Source organism: Emiliania huxleyi (assembly GCF_000372725.1).
Source record: "Emiliania huxleyi CCMP1516 chromosome Unknown EMIHUscaffold_119, whole genome shotgun sequence".
Taxonomy (NCBI): domain Eukaryota; phylum Haptophyta; order Isochrysidales; family Noelaerhabdaceae; genus Emiliania; species Emiliania huxleyi.
In genome coordinates, this window is record NW_005201403.1 from 177593 (window position 1) to 193115 (window position 15523).

The following is a 15523-nucleotide window of genomic DNA, read 5'->3' on the forward strand; positions in this document are numbered from 1 at the left end:
GCTCTGCGGTTGCAGACGTGGGCCGCCACTACGCTCGCTACGCACTACCCCACTAACCGGCGCTACCCGTACCCCTCGTACTTTACCCCGGGGACCCTTTACTCGCCGTTTCGACGCACGGGGCCATGGGGCTGACATATACACGCTTGTCGCGCTTCGTTTTTTGTGCTTTTCAAAACAGATCCTCTACCTTATATGCGGCAACCGGCACGCACAGCACCCAGAGAGATGTACATAAAAGGAAAAGGCGATCTGCCCTGTGTGGTCGGCAGATCGAGTGAGAGGGTGAAGTAGCCTGGGCACGCCACGGCTTTGGGCCCTTGCACGCGGGCGAGGCGCTGTGCGGCTGCGAACTGAACTGTCATCCGGTAAGCGGCGCTGCGCTGCTCTCCCCTAGACCATCAGCCACGGGGTCGGGCGCCGCCGCGGCGTTTTCCGCCGAGGACTCGCCTACACGCAAGGGCAGTGGTGAGGCGGCGAGCAAGGGGCCGGGGCGGCCGCGAGCATAGCCGCACCGGGAGTTGGCTCCGGTGCGCCGCCGAAGTCCGCAGCGAACGCCGCCGGTGCGTCCTCATCGCCAAAGGCCGCGAAATCCGAGGCCGGGGCGTCGGACTTTGCCGAGACGTCCGCCACGTCAAACGCCGCAAAGTCCGACGCGGGCGCCTCGGCGGCGGGCGCCTCGGCGGGCGCGTCGTCGAACGCTGCAAAGTCCGGAGGCGACGCGTCGGACTTGGCCGGCGCCTCCGCCGCGTCGTCGAACGCTGCAAAGTCCGACGCCGCAAAGTCTGCCGCGGGAGCCGCCGGCGCCGACGCGCCAAAGTCTGCGAAGCTCGCGGTGCCCCCGCCCGCGCCGAGTGGCTGCGCCGGCAGCGGCTCCGTGTCGAACTCATCGTCATCGAACGACGCGTCCCACTGCGCACTCGCGCCCCCCCCGCTGCCGTCCTGTAGCACCTGCGGCGCACGCGCGCGCGGCACGGTCACAGCGCGCGCGGCGCCCATACCTCGCCACATCGCAACGCATCTCCCCATCTCCCCATCTCCCCCCGCCTCGCCCCGCGCATCTCTCCGCGCCTCGTCGAGCTCGGCGCCCATGTCGTTGACAAAGTTGCGCTGCGAGAGCAGCTGCGCGAAGTGCTCGAGGTACGGGCCCTCGCCTATTGTCACCGCGCTCGCTCGTTCACCGCTCACTCATCAGTGATGGGCCGAGGTACTGGGCCCGCGCCGTCCGAGCCGCTGTCCTCGCCCGAACTCGAGTTCTCTTGCTGCGCGCGCAGCTGCGCCTGCAGCTGCAGGGCCCGCTCCAGCTCGCGCGACCCGTCGTACTCGTCGCCGTCCGAGTCCTCGTCCGAGGCGCGCTGCGGCATCTTGCCGCCGAGCGGCTTGGACTGGACGTTCTCCCAGGAGGCGAGCAGCCCCGACGGGCCCACAAACTCGTCCCAGCCCTCGACCGCCTCGAGCGCCGACGAAATGCTCTGCTCCCTCGCCGCCGCCTCGAGCAGCGCGCGCAGCAGCACCATCACATAGGCGTGCCCCGACGGCCGGACCGCCATCTCGCTCGAGGCGGTGGCGCACTCCATGAGGCGCTGGGGCAGCTGCGCCTCGACCAGCAGCGAGTGGAGCACCTGCTCGCGCGTCGCCGCCGACTCGGCCGACTCGGCGCTCCGGTCCGACAGCACCACGTCGATGAGGGCCGCGGTCCGCATGTGCAGCGCGTTGCAGTGGTGCGGCAGCAGCAGCAAGTCGAGCACGACGTGGAAAAAGCCGAGCTGGCAGAGCGCTATCAGCGTCTCCGGCTCCTCGCGCCGCAGCGCCTCCTCGAAGAGGGCGAGCAGCTTGCAGCGCGTCACAGCCTGGGGCCGCGGCATCGCTCGCGCGCCCTTCTCGGGCAAGAAGCGGCTGATGCGCTCTGGCAGCTGCGCCGGCGTCGCGATGGCCACGAAGAAGGCGTCGACCGACTCGGCGACGCCACGCAGCAGGTGGTCCGCGCACGACGGGCTACTCGCCCCAATCTCGCGGCAGCGCACGAGCAGCCTCACCAGCACATCGAGCGCGGGCAGGTTGAGCCCGCCGCCGCCGCCGTTTGGGTGGCCGGCGGCGCCGAGGCACATCTTGAGCAGCGTCTCGCACCTCTCGCGGGCCTCGAGCTCGGGCTCGCAAAAGCAGGCGGGCAGCGCCGGGCTCGCCTCGAGCAGCGTGGTCAGCAGGGCCGACGCGTTCTGCGCGGCCTCCGGGTTGGGCGCCGCCAGCTGCTCGAAGAGCGCCGGCACCAGCACCTCGTGCGGGATCCACGCCGCGGCGGGAGGCTGCAGCTGCTGCGCCATGCCCGGCTCCGCCATGACGGGCTCGCCCACGCAGAGCACCGTCAGCATCTGAAGCACCGCGTCGGAGCCGAGGTGCGCCATCAGCCTCTCCGTCAGCCGCGGCAGTGCCAGCTGCGAGCCGCTGTCGGCGGCCGCCGCGCCCTCCCACAGCGCAGAGAAGCTCGCGGCGAAGCTCTCGGGCGAGCACTTGTAGAGCGCGATGAGGACCTTGGCGGCGTAGCCGATGAGGACGGGCGGCAGCGGCGGCGACTGCTGCAGGATCGAGAGCAGCTTCTCGACCAGCCGGCTCGAGTCGGCGAGCAGAACCTCGTGGATCGAGTTTACGTCGCAGCTGAGCACCTCGGACGCGACGTACGGGTACTTGAAGCGCCGCGCCTCGGAGTCGTCCTCCGCCGGCATCTCGATGACGTAGTCGATAAGCCTGGCGGCCGTCGCCGACTCGGTCAGGTAGTCGAGCAGCTTTGTGTTTTGCGACTTGCACTCCTGCAGCAAATCGTCCTCATCGAGCAGCTGCTCGAGGGTGAAGCCCTCCTCGCTGCTGAGCAGCGTGTCGATGGTCGACGTGCCCGCGTGCAGCGACCAGAACATGGTGCCGCGCCTTCAGGCGCACGGCAGCTCCCCTGTGCGCGGCCCGCGGCACAGGGGCGTCAGAGCGCGGACGCCGGACCTTGCGGAGAGCGGGTCTCTGCGCGCGCGCGCGGCGGGCGAAGGCGCAGCACGCGCTGGGTGGGGAGAGAGTGTCGGGCCGCGCGCGCGCGTCTCAGCCGCAACGCGAGCGAGGCAGACAGCAAGTTTATGGGGTCGAGCGCACCAGGCATTGAAAAGAAATAACCGCGCCGCGTGGGTACCCGGAGGGGTGGGGGAACGGACGCAAGGAAGACTTCTTTTCGAGAGGCTTCTCCACGCTCCGCTCGTCGACTCCCACGCTCTCGTCGACGGCGGACATGGGCTCGACGAAAGCGCGGCAACTCAGGCGAGCCAGGGAGCTAGCGGAGCAGCAGGCGGCGGCGGGAGCCGGAGCGGGAGCGGAGCCGCATCGTCCCGCTCCTGTGCCTCATCGCTCTCCTGTGCCCCACGAACCCTTGCACGTCTCGCGCGCGCGGCGCGCGTGAACAGGGCCGCGTGAACAGGGCACCACGCCATTCGCTCTCTAACCTGGCAACCCCCTGTCTGCACGTCTCGCGCGCGCGTGAATAGGGCGCTACTGGATGAGGGGATGAACGCCGTGGTGCAGAGAACCCGTCTCCTAAAATTGTTACTACAGCCGTTTTGCTTTGGGGATACATTGGAGGAGGAGCAGGAAGGCAGGAGGGCTGTGTCGGAGCTCCGATCCTTGTGCTTGTCTCCCTCGTTTGGCGCGGCATCGAGGAGGCAGCGACGGGCTAGAAACAAAGGCACAATTCCCTTTTTAGTAACGTGCTAACAACTATCGAAATCGCACCCTACGCTATCCTCCAAGCTTCGACTTGCCCCACTCGGCCATGATCTTGTCGTCGTCGGTCTTGTTCCCCTCCTCGAGGTCGAGCCGGTTCCGGAAGCCGCCGCCCGTGCCGGTGATCGTCGGCGCGATCGGCATCGATGGAGGCAGCTGGAAGATCTCAGAGCCCGTCTTAGTCGCGCAGCACGCGCTGGGTGGGGAGAGAGTGTCGGGCCGCGCGCGCGCGTCTCAGCCGCAACGCGAGCGAGGCAGACAGCAAGTTTATGGGTCGAGCGCACCACACCTTGTGACGGTGCCCTGGCAAAATCGTCCCGATTTCGATGCGCGATTTAGCTAAGTCCCAGAGCCGTTTACGCATGAGCGGGCCCCCTCACCAGCCTAGGGCTCGCGCTTCTGGCCCGAGGTGTCGCCGCTGCCTCCCGCGCCCTCCGGCGCCTGCTGCTACTGCCGGTCGGCCGGTCGGGTCCGCGCGACGGCTCCATCCTCGAGACGTAGCGGTCGCTGAGCGCTTTCTCGACCGCTACGTCTTCCAGTGCACCCACCCACCGCGACCCTCGAACCTGCGCTGCGCGGCGCAGTTGCTGCCGAGCGAGACGCCCCCGCCCGCGCAGGGGCGGCATCACCAGACGCTACCGCATGGCCGAGCAGCGAGCAGTGTGTGCCGCAGTGCCCGTCCGGGCCCTCTTGCAGCTGCCTCTATTGGGCGTAAACCGCGGATATAAGGGTCTATACGGAGGTGGGTGGCCTCTTAGAGGTATGGGAGCCGCTGGCACCGCGCTGGGCGCCGCGGATGCACGTACGAACGAACATTATGAAATCGGGACGATTTTGACCCAAAAATCACAAGGTGGGCATTGAAAAGAAATAACGGGGCGGGGCGCGAGGAAAGAAAGAAAGAAAGAAAACAGACACGCCAAACGAGGGATGGGACGAGGACAGGGTCCCCACCTGCACGAGCAGGATTTTGGAAGAACGATCAGGGGGACAGGTGGGGCTCTCCTGCTCCTGACAAGGGACACGACAGGCTCGCAGCGCGGTGCGCGGTGGACTCCCACATCCACTGGCGGTCTCATCTCAGTCTAGCGACCTGCCTCCAGCTTGTCGCTGGCAGTCTCTCCCTACCACAGGCACACTGACACAGGGGTGGCAGGGGCGGCGGCACGAGTCTCCCACATACTATGCGGGCCTCACCGACTAGAGGTGCGGCCTGTGCGTGTCCTCGCCCTTGAGGGGGGAGGGGAAGGGGCTGTGTGTCTGTGCATGTGTGTGTGTGTGTGTGTGTGTGTGTGTGTGTGTGTGTGTGTGTGTGTGTGTGTGTGTGTGTGTGTGTGTGTGTGTGTGTGTGTGTGTGTGTGTGTGTGCGTGTGCGTGTGCGTGTGCGAGCCGCCCTGAACGCCACGAGCGCGCCGCGAGCGCCGTAGCGCCGGCGAGCGCCGTCGGCAGCGCGCGACCGCCACCCAAAAGCGGAGGTACATCAGGAGCCGCAGCCGGCCTGCTCTATCAGCCCCGCAGCCGCGGTGGCGCGACCGGACCGCGGTCGCTCCAGGCGCCTTTGGGCGAGGGGTGGGGGAACGGACCGCAGGAAGACTTCTTTTCGAGAGGCTCTCCACGCTCCGCTCGTCGACTCCCACGCTCTCGTCGACGGCGGACATGGGCTCGACGAAAGCGCGGCAACTCAGGCGAGCCAGGGAGCTGGCGGAGCAGCAGGCGGCGGCGGGAGCCGGAGCGGGAGCGGCGGAGCGGCTGCCGCCGGCGGCGGGAGCGGCGGTAGCCGAGCCGCATCGTCCTGTAGCCGAGACGCAGCGTCCAGAGGCGGAGCCATCCTCCACGCCTCCCGCCGCGCCGCCGGGCAAGAAGCGCAAGCGCAAGGACAAGCCACCACCCGCCGCCGCGCCGCCCGAGGCCGGCTCGACCGTCGGGCCGTGCAACGTGTGCGGCCGCGTGGGCCACCTGGGCCGCACGTGCCCGACCCGCGCGTGCCGCAAGTGCGGCGGGTTTGGCCACATCGCGAAGCACTGCGCCGGGCCAAAGGGCGCCGGGTGCAGCCACTGCGGCTCGCAGCTGCACGCCGCGGCAGAGTGTACCTTTGGCGCTCTGCCGGGAGAGCGGTACCTCTTTTGCGCGCGCGAGGCGGAGGCGGGGGCGTGCGGCTGCTTCTCGCGCCACTTTGTGATTCCGATGCGGCTCGCGCGCACCGACTTTGCGCCGCGCGAGCTCCGCCAGGGCAGAGTGGACTCGCGTGCTCGCGCTCTCCCATGCCACGCGTCCATGACGCGTCCAGTGCATGTCCACAGGCAGGATGGACGTCGGCTGCTCGTGCGTCTCTGCCGCGCTGTTCCGCTCGCAGAGCCTGCGGGGCAACACGTGCGTCTCGCTCTGCTTCAAGGAGGAGGCGCAGCGGCTCGAGGTGCGCGGCGCCTCGATCCGCCGACTCCAGCCCGACGACTTCTCGGTCGCGGTGCGGCTGCACGCGGCGATGGCCTCGCCTGCCGGGCCAGCGGACGGGGTCGGGCCGGGCGGCGAGGTGTGCGACGCGGCCGCGTACTCGCAGTCGGACCGGCGAGGCTTCCTGCTGAGGCCGGGCTCGACGGAGGAGGCCGTGCGGGCGGCGCTCGCGGAGAGCGACCCGCCGCCGGCCGTCCTGCTGCTGCACGCGCGCGGAGAGCCGATCGAGGCGGCGTGCGCGCGGCTGCAGCCGCTGCTGCGGCGGCAGGCCGGCGAGGGAGGCGCGGCGCGCGGCGTGGTGGTCGTGCTCGGCGACGACCGCGGCCTCCTCGACGACGACGAGGCGCTCGTCGCGAGGCTGGCGGGCGAGGCGGGCGCGCCGCTGCTGCGCGTCTCGCTGGGAGGTGTGGTGCTCTTCTCGTCGCACTCGATCGTGCTGCTGCACCACTACCTCGACAAGCTGCTGCACGCGTGCGCGCTCCGCCCCCCGCGCGACCTGCTCGCCAAGGCCAAGGGGGTGCTGGGAGGGCCCAGCTACAAGGGCTCGTACAAGGGCTAGCTGCACGTTCTCTGGCCGCTTGCCGTGTGTTTGCGCCCTGTCCTCTCATGCCCTGTGCGAAGTCCTGTGCCGTGTGCGCTGACCGCTGTGGTGTAGCTCGTAGCAAGTACTGGCATCGGGACCGATCGAACTACGACCATCCGACCGTTTCTGATTTTTTCTTTGCGCGGCTGAACACCCCCTCACCCGACTCCCGACACGTTGGGGTATTTTCTACGGGGTGGCTACTCCGCCGCCCGCCGCCGCCTAACCCCGCTCAGACGGCCCGCAGGCTGGTCCCTTTCGCGGCGAGAACAACGTCACCCACCGCCTCCCGCGCCGCCGCCGGGCCCTCGCCGCAGGTTTACCAGGAATGGCAGGGAGAGCCGCTCTTGGCGGCCTCCGGGCACGGCGACGCGGTGCAGCACGGCGCACTCCATCGGCATCCGCTCGCGGAGCGGCGCGCTCTCGAGCCACTCGAGGCCCACCGTCAGGATGAGCGCGCCCTCCTCCCACGGCAGCTCGACGCACGCCCACTCGTCCTCGCGCGCCTCGCGCAGCTCGACGGCCGACGCGGTCGGCAGGCCGAGGCCGAGCACCTGCTCCGCCGTCCAGCGGCCGCCCTCGCCGCCCTCGCCGCCCTCGCCCTCCTCGCCCCCCCGCCCGTCGCGCGGCATCAGCACCTCGAGCCCCGGCCCGTTGGCCCACAGAAGCGTGAGCACCGTCGAGTCGATGTGCGCGCCGAGCCGCGGCGCCGCAGCCTCCCCGCCGCGCTGCGGGTAGCGCCGGAGGCAGAGCCGGCCCTCGAGCCGGCCTGCGCGCGCCTCCGCCTCGGCGTCCGACTCGACGCCCAGCGCGACTCGCAGCAGCCGCGCGCTCAGCCCGAGCAGCGCGGAACGCAGCTCCTCCGCCCGCTCGTGCAGCGGGCCGTCGAGCGCGAGCGCCTCCTGCTCCGGCTCGGCAGAGGCGCCGGCCGCGCGGGCGGCGGCGTGGTGCTCGCGCGCCGTATGCGCCAGCTCCGTGCACGCGCGCTCCAGCCCGTGCCCCTTGATTGCCAGCACCGGGCTGAGCGCGCCCCGCACGCCGGCGAGCGCGGCGCGAATCTCCGCGTCGGAGGAGCGCATGTCGAGCGTGGGAGGAACGACGGTGCGCCTGCTGCGGCGTGTTTCGAGCGCGCTGGTGGCGCAGGCCGCCACAGCGCAGCGCATACACACACACACACACACACACAGCGAGCTACAGCGTGTAAACGGAAGAAGAAGAATTTCGGCCCTCGCACAACACTGTGCACGCCCTGCGAGCGGGGCGGGGTGCGCACTGTCCCTCTGTGTTCGTGTGCGTCGCCCATCTCTCCCTGGAGATGCCTGCTCTATTTATTTATTTATTGGGCACGGGAGAAGAATATAGGGTGGATAAAGCGCCTGTTCACGGCATGGAGGGTGAGCCACACCGAACGTACCGAGCGAAGAGCCGAGCGGAAGGAGGACGGGGAAGATGACTCCGAGGAGGACGAACCAGTGGAAATCCAGTTGTCAGATGTCACGATGCATCCGAAGGGGACCCCAGCGCCGGCATCATCCGTAGAGGCACGAGTGTTCGAAGAGAGAGTGGACCTGAGCAACAACATGACCTGTAGGCAAATGATCGGAGTGGGAGTCAGAAATGTGGTCCTTGCGCGAGGGGAGCTCGATGGACTCGAGGGGCCAGGATACGCCGCGAGGAGGACGGAGTTGCGCCGAAAGGCGAAAGAAGCCGCGAGAACAAGGGACCGGCAGGCGGCGGCGTCGCAGGACGAGGCAGAAGAGAACGACGCGACAGAGGAGGAAGTGACAAGGGAGAGAACGACGAGAGTGGGACGACCGCGAGGTGGCATGAAGGTTGCAGCGAGAATCGGCGAGAGACTGCGAAGAGAGATAGGAAGAGGCAGACTCCCTAGGGTGGGCGACGGCTAGCGCACCACACACCTCTCCTTAAAATCCCTGTGTGGTGGCGGCGTGCCGTCCTCCCATCCCTCCCTTGGGTTGTCTGTTTTCTTTCTTTCTTTCTTTACTGGGCACGGGACTGGCTCGCACTGGCACTAACACAGGTACACCACGGGAGCCGCCTAAGCGACTCCTGCGAGGGCGGCGAGGCACTTAGCTCCGTGCACCCGCCCACCCCCGCCACAGGCAAGCTCATTCACAACCTGCTCTGCGATTGCCGTGTGAAGAACGACACTGAGATACGCTGCTTCTGCAGCCCCAGCCAATTCTTAGTGGTCCAAGAAGAAGAAATGCTGTGCGCGGAAAACGGTGGCATAACGGCGTGAGCCTTGGCCGCCTCTGTCAGTGTGCCCGTGATAGTGAGAGACTGCCAGTGAGAAGCCGGAGGAAGGTCGCTAGTCGAGAGAGATCGCCAGTGGAGTAGGGAGTCCACCGTGCTGCGAGCCTGTCGCTGACAACCCTTGTCGTTGGCCTGTACGAGGTTTTCCGGAAAACAAAAAGGAAAACAGAGGGTCCCCAGCACTTTGCGTTGCCGGAAATTTCCAGGGAAAACAGAGGGTGTTTGGTGCTCCATTCTGGAAACTCGCGAGTTTCCCTGAGTCTGAGAGCTGGTCTGGGGCAAAATCTGAGGCAAAATTGAGGAATCGACAAAATACCCAGGCGGTCGCAGGGTAATTTCCAGGTCTACACGGGTTCTCCGCAAAATTCCCGGCATTTTGACGATTTGGCCTAAAATTTGGCTGATTTTGGGCCCAAACCAGCCTCAGACTCGGCTCAGAGCCAAAAATTTGACGATTTCCACGGAGTTTTCTCGGGAAAATAGAGAGGAAAAGAGAGGGTGCTGTAGAGAAAAAAGGAAAGGAAAACAGACGGGGTGCGAGAGGAAAACCTCGTACAGCCTAACCTTGTCGGGAGCAGGAGAACTAGGAGAGCGCAACCAGTAGGAGGCCCGCGCCTGCCCCCGGTGCCGCCGGGTGCAACCTGTCCTATACGAGAGGGGGGGGATTCCTGGAACCCTGTCGTGTGGGTGAACCCTCAGCCCCCCTCCGTGTGACCGTGTCGCGATGCGCTCCAAGAGAAGGAGAAAGGGTTTCTAAAATCTTTCCCGCTCCCGTTCCTTCCCCTGTGTCCCTGATCGTCCTTACAAGATCTCCTGCCTGCTCGTGTCCTTCTCCCACCCCTCGTTTGGTGAATACTTGCGGTAGACCTACATTTCAGACCCCCGTATCCGCAAGGAGCCTGAACCCACTCCGCAGCGGACATATGCTTATTTAGAACTTAGCAACTTCCGCAGTGGAAACATCAGCCTCATAATCAAACCTCTCACTGCGGCTTGTATCTTAGTGTTCGCGGTCAAAAACGATCTGAGCAAGTCCCGAGGTGCATCCATGTGTGACACTGCCCTTAGAACATTTCTTTTTCAATCTTGATGCGTGATCTGTCAGAACATGCCATGGCGCCGCTTCCTTACGGTCTGCGACCTAATGCCCAAGTCCTCTATTGCTGCTACTTGCATCATCTTGTTAATGTTGCGTCGAGCCAATGCTAACCACCTCCTTAGGCGTTTGATCACGGAGAAATACAAGCCAGTGGCCGCCCGCACCCCGCCTCCCGCAGAGAGCCCCGTCGTCACCAACTCGTTGCCCATGTATCCGACACCAGAGATCTCAACGGGGCGCATGCGTGACACTGCAGTCAGAACTTAGCGCGGACCCACCAATTCCATCACTTAACCTGCGGCCATGGCCCCACCGAGTTTGAGTTTGTATAGCATCCACAACTTCTCCAGTCCGGTGACGTGGAACATCTGGTCAAAGGACCACAGTAACTTATAAAACAGTCGATGCATCTGCCAGTAGATCCGTGCGGTCAAGGCCTCCTGCTGTCTGAACCTCGCCTGATCTTCCTCTGTCCATCCCCAGACCAGATCCATGCGTGACACTACAATCAGAACTTAGCCCAAGCCAGCAGCACCGAGTTTGAGTTTGTAGAGCGTCATAAATCGCCTCAGTCCGGTCGCGTGGGCTATCACATGCCAAGCGTGCAGGAAGTCCCAGTAGAGTTCCAGCAATCGCCACTTGATCTGTACGAAGAGGGGCTGCTGCTGTCTCCACTCCGCCTCATCGGCCTCTGTCCATCTGTTTCGCTCCCAGAACTCATCCAACTCACCATTCATGCGTGACACTGCAATTAGAACTAAGTGGTCTGGAAGCCAAACTGTGCAAGTGTCTCCTTTGTAATGGGCAGACCAGCCTTCTCAGCGAGGATCACCGCCCTCCGGAACGGCCACCATAGCCTCTGAAGCAAGCCTCTCGCTGCGGCTTGTATCGTGCGGACAGCTGCACGTACCGCCCTCTCCGGAGCTCCATAATTTGTGAATCTCGCGTCCTTCATTAAGGAGCTAACGCGTCGGTGACCGAGGTCTCTGGCACGGAGCATTTCGGGGTCCGAGTCCATGCGTGACACTGCAATTAGAACTTAGCGTGACACGCTCCCAAACTTAGCGTGACACGCTCCGAGATCGCAATCTCCCCAGGGTTCGGCTCCAGTGTGGGTACGGGATCCCCTACCCCCAGGGAGGGGGAACCCGCACTGGACGCGCGTCTCGGCACCATATGCCTCTCACCGCGGCCAGCAAGCGGCGGGCCATCAAGGTGGCGCTCCTGGGTTTGGTTGGCCTCACAATCGCCACGTACGCGCTCTCCGTCGAAACGCAGATGCACGAGCCCGGCTACGAGGCTGCGTGCGACATCGGCGCGGGCTTCTCCTGCACGGCAGTCTTCTCGAGCGAGTACGCGCACCCGCTCTCTCACTGGGGTCTGGTGAAGCAGGGCGACGCCCTCGATATCGGCCTAGCAGTCGCCGGCATGGCGCTCTACTCCGCTTACTTTGTCGCCGCGTGCCTGTGGAGGTTGAACCTCGTCCCGTACCGGCAGCCGCTCTTCCTGGCGGTCGCGACCGCCGGCGCGTGCTTCTCCTGCTACCTGCTGTACGTCCTCAAGTTCATCCTTGGCGATTTTTGCATCGTGTGCACCGGCTTCCACTGCGTCAACTTTTCGATGTTTGCAGTCGCGCTGTTTGAGTTCTTCGATAGCGGCACCAGCGGGAAGGGCGGCAAGCGTGCCTGAGGACAGTGCTGCGCCCGGGGAGGGCGCCGGTGGTGGGGCTCGACGCTCCACCGAGCTATTGCTCTGTGACGGCCTGTGTGTGGGCTTTCGCTTGCTTCTCCACGGGGGGATGTACTGCAGAGTGGATCTTGTTGCGTCGTGGTGCTCTAACCGCCTCTATTTATCGCCACCCTCCGCACCGGAAATTTGATTGAAATTTCCACGGATATCCGGAAACTAGAGAGGACACGAGAGGGTGCTGTAGGGAAGAAAAGAAACGAAACTAGGCGGGTTGGCGCCGAGGTTACATGTATACCCTAGAGCGCGCGCGACGGGCAGAATCTCTCGGTCTCGCGCCGTCCGGCGAGCCTACCTAAACGGGATGGGGCCAGGAAGGTGCTGCACAGGACGCCGGTGGCAGTGGCGCACCAACCGCATCACGGCGGCTGCACGCATCGCCCCGGATGGCCCCGAGGCCACCTGCGCTCGCGCCGCTTGCACGGTCGCGGAAAGCACCTGGCAAGCTGTGTCGGCCTCCTCCTCCTCCTCATCGCTGCTCTGTGCCATTTGCCGCACCGCAGCAAGCTTGTGCCGAGCGGGAGGAGGCGGAGGAGGCGGAGGAGGCGGCGGGCTCTCCGAAGCGTTCGCCTTCGCCGGCGGCTTCCCCGCCGCCGCCCCCCGCCGCCTGGTGGCAAGCGGCCGGCCCTCCTCTGAGTCGGAGCCGGCGCCTCCCTCTGCGCCGCCCGCCCCTCCCTCGCCCCTCCCTCCCTCGCCAGCCTGCTGCGGGTCGCCTCGCGCGCGCTTCTTTGCGCGTGCGGCGAGGGGCCGCCCCTCCTCCTCGTCCGAGTCCGGCGCCGCCTCTTGGCTCGCCTCGCGGCCGGTCGAGAAGCCAGCAGCCGGAGCGGCGGGCGGAGCAGGCGGAGCAGGTGTCGCGGGCGGAGCGGGCGGAGCGGGCGGAGCGGCCGGTCGGGGGGTTGCGGTCTTCGCCGCGGGCGGGGCGGCGGCGGCGCTGCGCGGCGAGCCGGCTTGCAGGAGGAGGCGCGCCGCCGCCGCCTCCCTCCTGGCGAGGGCGAGCACCTCGCACTTGCGATGCACGCAGCCCTTCCGCTGCTCGATCGCACTCTTCGTCCCTCGGCAGGAGGCGCACACGCCGCAGCCGGGAGAGACGCAGCCCGCGCACTCGCCACATCTTCTGCGCGGGGCCTGCCTGCGGGCCTGGCGAGTCGGCTGGGCTGCGCCATGGAGCGGCAGAGAGGGCGGCGGCCCAGACGGCGTCGGCCCTGGCGAGGCGGCGGGCGGCGGCGGCTTCGGCTGCGGCCTCGGCGGTGCTTGCGGTGGCGGGCGCGGTGAGGGGGCCGGGAGCGACCGCTCGGCTGGCCGCGACGCGACCGACGGTTGGCGAGGAGGCGGCGGCGGCGGCGGTGGCGGCGCGGCGGTCGTCTCGTCTCTCCGCACGAGGATGAGCCGGTCGAGCCAGGCCCTGCGCTTGCGCAGCGCCCCCGGCGGCAGCGAGAGGGCCACCTCCAGCTCCGCCCGCAGCGCCCGCGCCGTCAGCGACGCAAAGTCGCTCGACGGCGTGATCCGCGATCGCAGCCACCCGGCAGCCTTCGCCTCGGGCAGCCGGGCGGCGAGGTCGGCGCCGTTTGATCCGGTGGTCCGCCAGCGCACGGAGGCGAGTGTTGCGCGCGCGCGCGCGGCGGATGCCCGGTCGGTGCCCTTGAGAGCGAGCAGGGTCGGCAGGTCGAGCCGTCGCATCAGCTGCAGCGACGCCTCCTCGCAGAGCGTCTGCCACGGGCACAGCCGGCGACGGAAGGCTGCCACTGCCGCGTCCGCACGAACGGCAGCCGCCGCCCGCTCTGCACCAGCCCGCCGCGCCGCATCGGGGTGACGCTCCGCCGAGCGCTCGTGCAGCGTTTCTTGGCCCGGTCCGCTCGGTGTCAGGTGCGGGACGGGCTCGCGGTGGCACTCGCGGACGAACCGCATGATGGGCTCGGCTGCAGGGCCAGGAGGAGACACGAATTTGCTCGGCGGCAGCGAGGCGCGCGCCTCAAGAGGCGTGAAGCGATCGAGGATCGAGAGGAGGGGGTCATCGCGTGGCGTGGTGGGTCCCATATCGTTGCCCCTCTTCGCCGATCATGGCGCGAAATGTCGTGTTTTTTTTGAGGTTAGCCTTCGATGTGATGAAACAAACGCAACGCGGAAATGGCATATCGCTCTCGGGCCCACAGACATCCCGCACACCCGCCGCCCCCGCGCGCGCCCCACCCCGGCCGGGAGAAAGGGGAGTGCGACAGTTTGGGGCGGAAAGTCGAGTATTTCGCACTCCATGTGCGAGAACGCAGAGAGAAATGAAAGCCGTCCGGCCCCCAAGTCCGGCTCACGCGCCCCGAGCTCACCGTCTACCGCACTGAACACTTTCGCCCCCTCGCTCCCAACCCATCCACCTCGCCTCGGGCCGCGCCGCGCGATCTCGGGCGATCTCGCGCTATCTCGGGCGATCTCGGGGCCGCGCCGCGCTATCTCGGGCGATCTCGGAGCGTCGCTCGCGCGGCGGCACACCTGCTCAAAAAAGGAAGGGCCCGGTTGGAGCCACGGGGCTCACGTGCTCGCTCGGTGCGCCGCCTCACTCTGCGCCATTTTTGAGGCGTTGGCGAGGGCCGGTGAGGCGGCGCCCCGCGCGGCGCGTTCATCGCCCTCCACGCCGACCCCTGCGCGCACCGCTCATCTTGGCCCTCCTGGGGTTACTCTCGCGCTCGCGCAGGACCCGGGGGACTCCCTTCCCCCCACCTCCGACGGGTTAGGTCGGTTCTGCGCCCCTTGGCGCCTGTGCATGTCCCGCGTGCCCGCTTTTTTTGAGCTGCCGGGTAGCCTTCGAGTTAGGAAACAAAGCAAGGACACGTATGGCATATCGCTCTCGGGCCCACAGACATCCCGCACACCCGCCGCCCCCGCTTTTTCCACGCCCCCGCCTCCCCCGGGGGCGCGGTGAACACGCTTTGCTGCGAAAAGGCGCTGCATGCAGTGGTGGTGGTGCGTGCCCGATTACTCCCTCCAGGCACGAAGGGGGGGCGGTGCAGGTGACTCGTCCGTCAAGGGGCCGAGCTAGGGAGCGCGCTACGCATTGTGGAGAGAGAGACAGAGAGAGAGATTATCATTGTTGTACGACTGTATCGAATTGTGGTAAGTTGTACAGGTATATATTGTTGGCAAGTCAGGAGCTCAGGACACAGACCTCACTCACATAAACGCACAACCCCGGTAGATTTTCTTTTCTCTCTAGTTGTGTGCAGATCGTACATATTGTTTGCGCCCGTTATGACGGCTTTTTAGTTACGTGGCGGGTTATAGCGGATCAGGTTTCCGTTTTACCGCGGCGGATCACCCACTTCTGAGGTGCGGACCCATCGACCCAAGGAGACACGGCCGACACAAAAATATTTGTGAATTGGAAATAACATTGCAATATATGGCCGCAATGCGCAATCTCGGGCTCGAGCTCTTCGCCCGATGCATGTGTATATGCTGCCTCGCGCCTCCGCGTCTCGCGCCTCCGCGCCCCATCTGACCAGCAATCTCACTCTCTCCAGCCACAGTCGGCCCCGCGGCTCCGATCCGCCCGTCCCCGCCGCCCGCACCCCAGACAACATCACTCGGCCCCTCTCTGAGACAGCACACAATCGCACGCACGTTGA

At 66.3% G+C, this 15523-nt stretch overlaps 5 protein-coding genes across 5 annotated transcripts; 2 read left to right on the top strand and 3 right to left on the bottom strand.

Annotated features, from left to right (window-relative positions):
- Positions 1–216: 216 nt before the first annotated feature.
- EMIHUDRAFT_466885 (hypothetical protein) lies at positions 217–3897 on the bottom strand (the record flags this gene model as incomplete). Its single annotated transcript, XM_005790708.1, has 4 exons — positions 217–450; positions 516–951; positions 1212–2919; positions 3788–3897. The coding sequence occupies 4 exons, from the start codon at positions 3895–3897 to the stop codon at positions 362–364; spliced, it is 2343 nt and encodes a 780-aa protein (XP_005790765.1). The 3' UTR covers positions 217–361.
- Positions 3898–5409: 1512 nt separating this feature from the next.
- EMIHUDRAFT_109441 (hypothetical protein) lies at positions 5410–6763 on the top strand (the record flags this gene model as incomplete). Its single annotated transcript, XM_005790709.1, has 2 exons — positions 5410–5998; positions 6054–6763. 2 exons carry the CDS (start codon positions 5410–5412, stop codon positions 6761–6763), a joined length of 1299 nt encoding a protein of 432 aa, XP_005790766.1.
- Positions 6764–7978: 1215 nt separating this feature from the next.
- Positions 7979–10405, bottom strand: EMIHUDRAFT_224729 (hypothetical protein; the record flags this gene model as incomplete). Its single annotated transcript, XM_005790710.1, has 2 exons — positions 7979–8036; positions 10278–10405. The coding sequence occupies 2 exons, from the start codon at positions 10403–10405 to the stop codon at positions 7979–7981; spliced, it is 186 nt and encodes a 61-aa protein (XP_005790767.1).
- A 932-nt stretch (positions 10406–11337) lies between these two features.
- Positions 11338–11989, top strand: EMIHUDRAFT_361809 (hypothetical protein; the record flags this gene model as incomplete). Its single annotated transcript, XM_005790711.1, has 1 exon — positions 11338–11989. A coding segment is annotated over one exon (515 nt), but the record flags the coding sequence as incomplete, so codon positions are not given.
- A 279-nt stretch (positions 11990–12268) lies between these two features.
- On the bottom strand, positions 12269–13814 carry EMIHUDRAFT_224732 (hypothetical protein; the record flags this gene model as incomplete). Its single annotated transcript, XM_005790712.1, has 3 exons — positions 12269–12277; positions 12348–12416; positions 13287–13814. 3 exons carry the CDS (start codon positions 13812–13814, stop codon positions 12269–12271), a joined length of 606 nt encoding a protein of 201 aa, XP_005790769.1.
- Positions 13815–15523: the final 1709 nt, after the last annotated feature.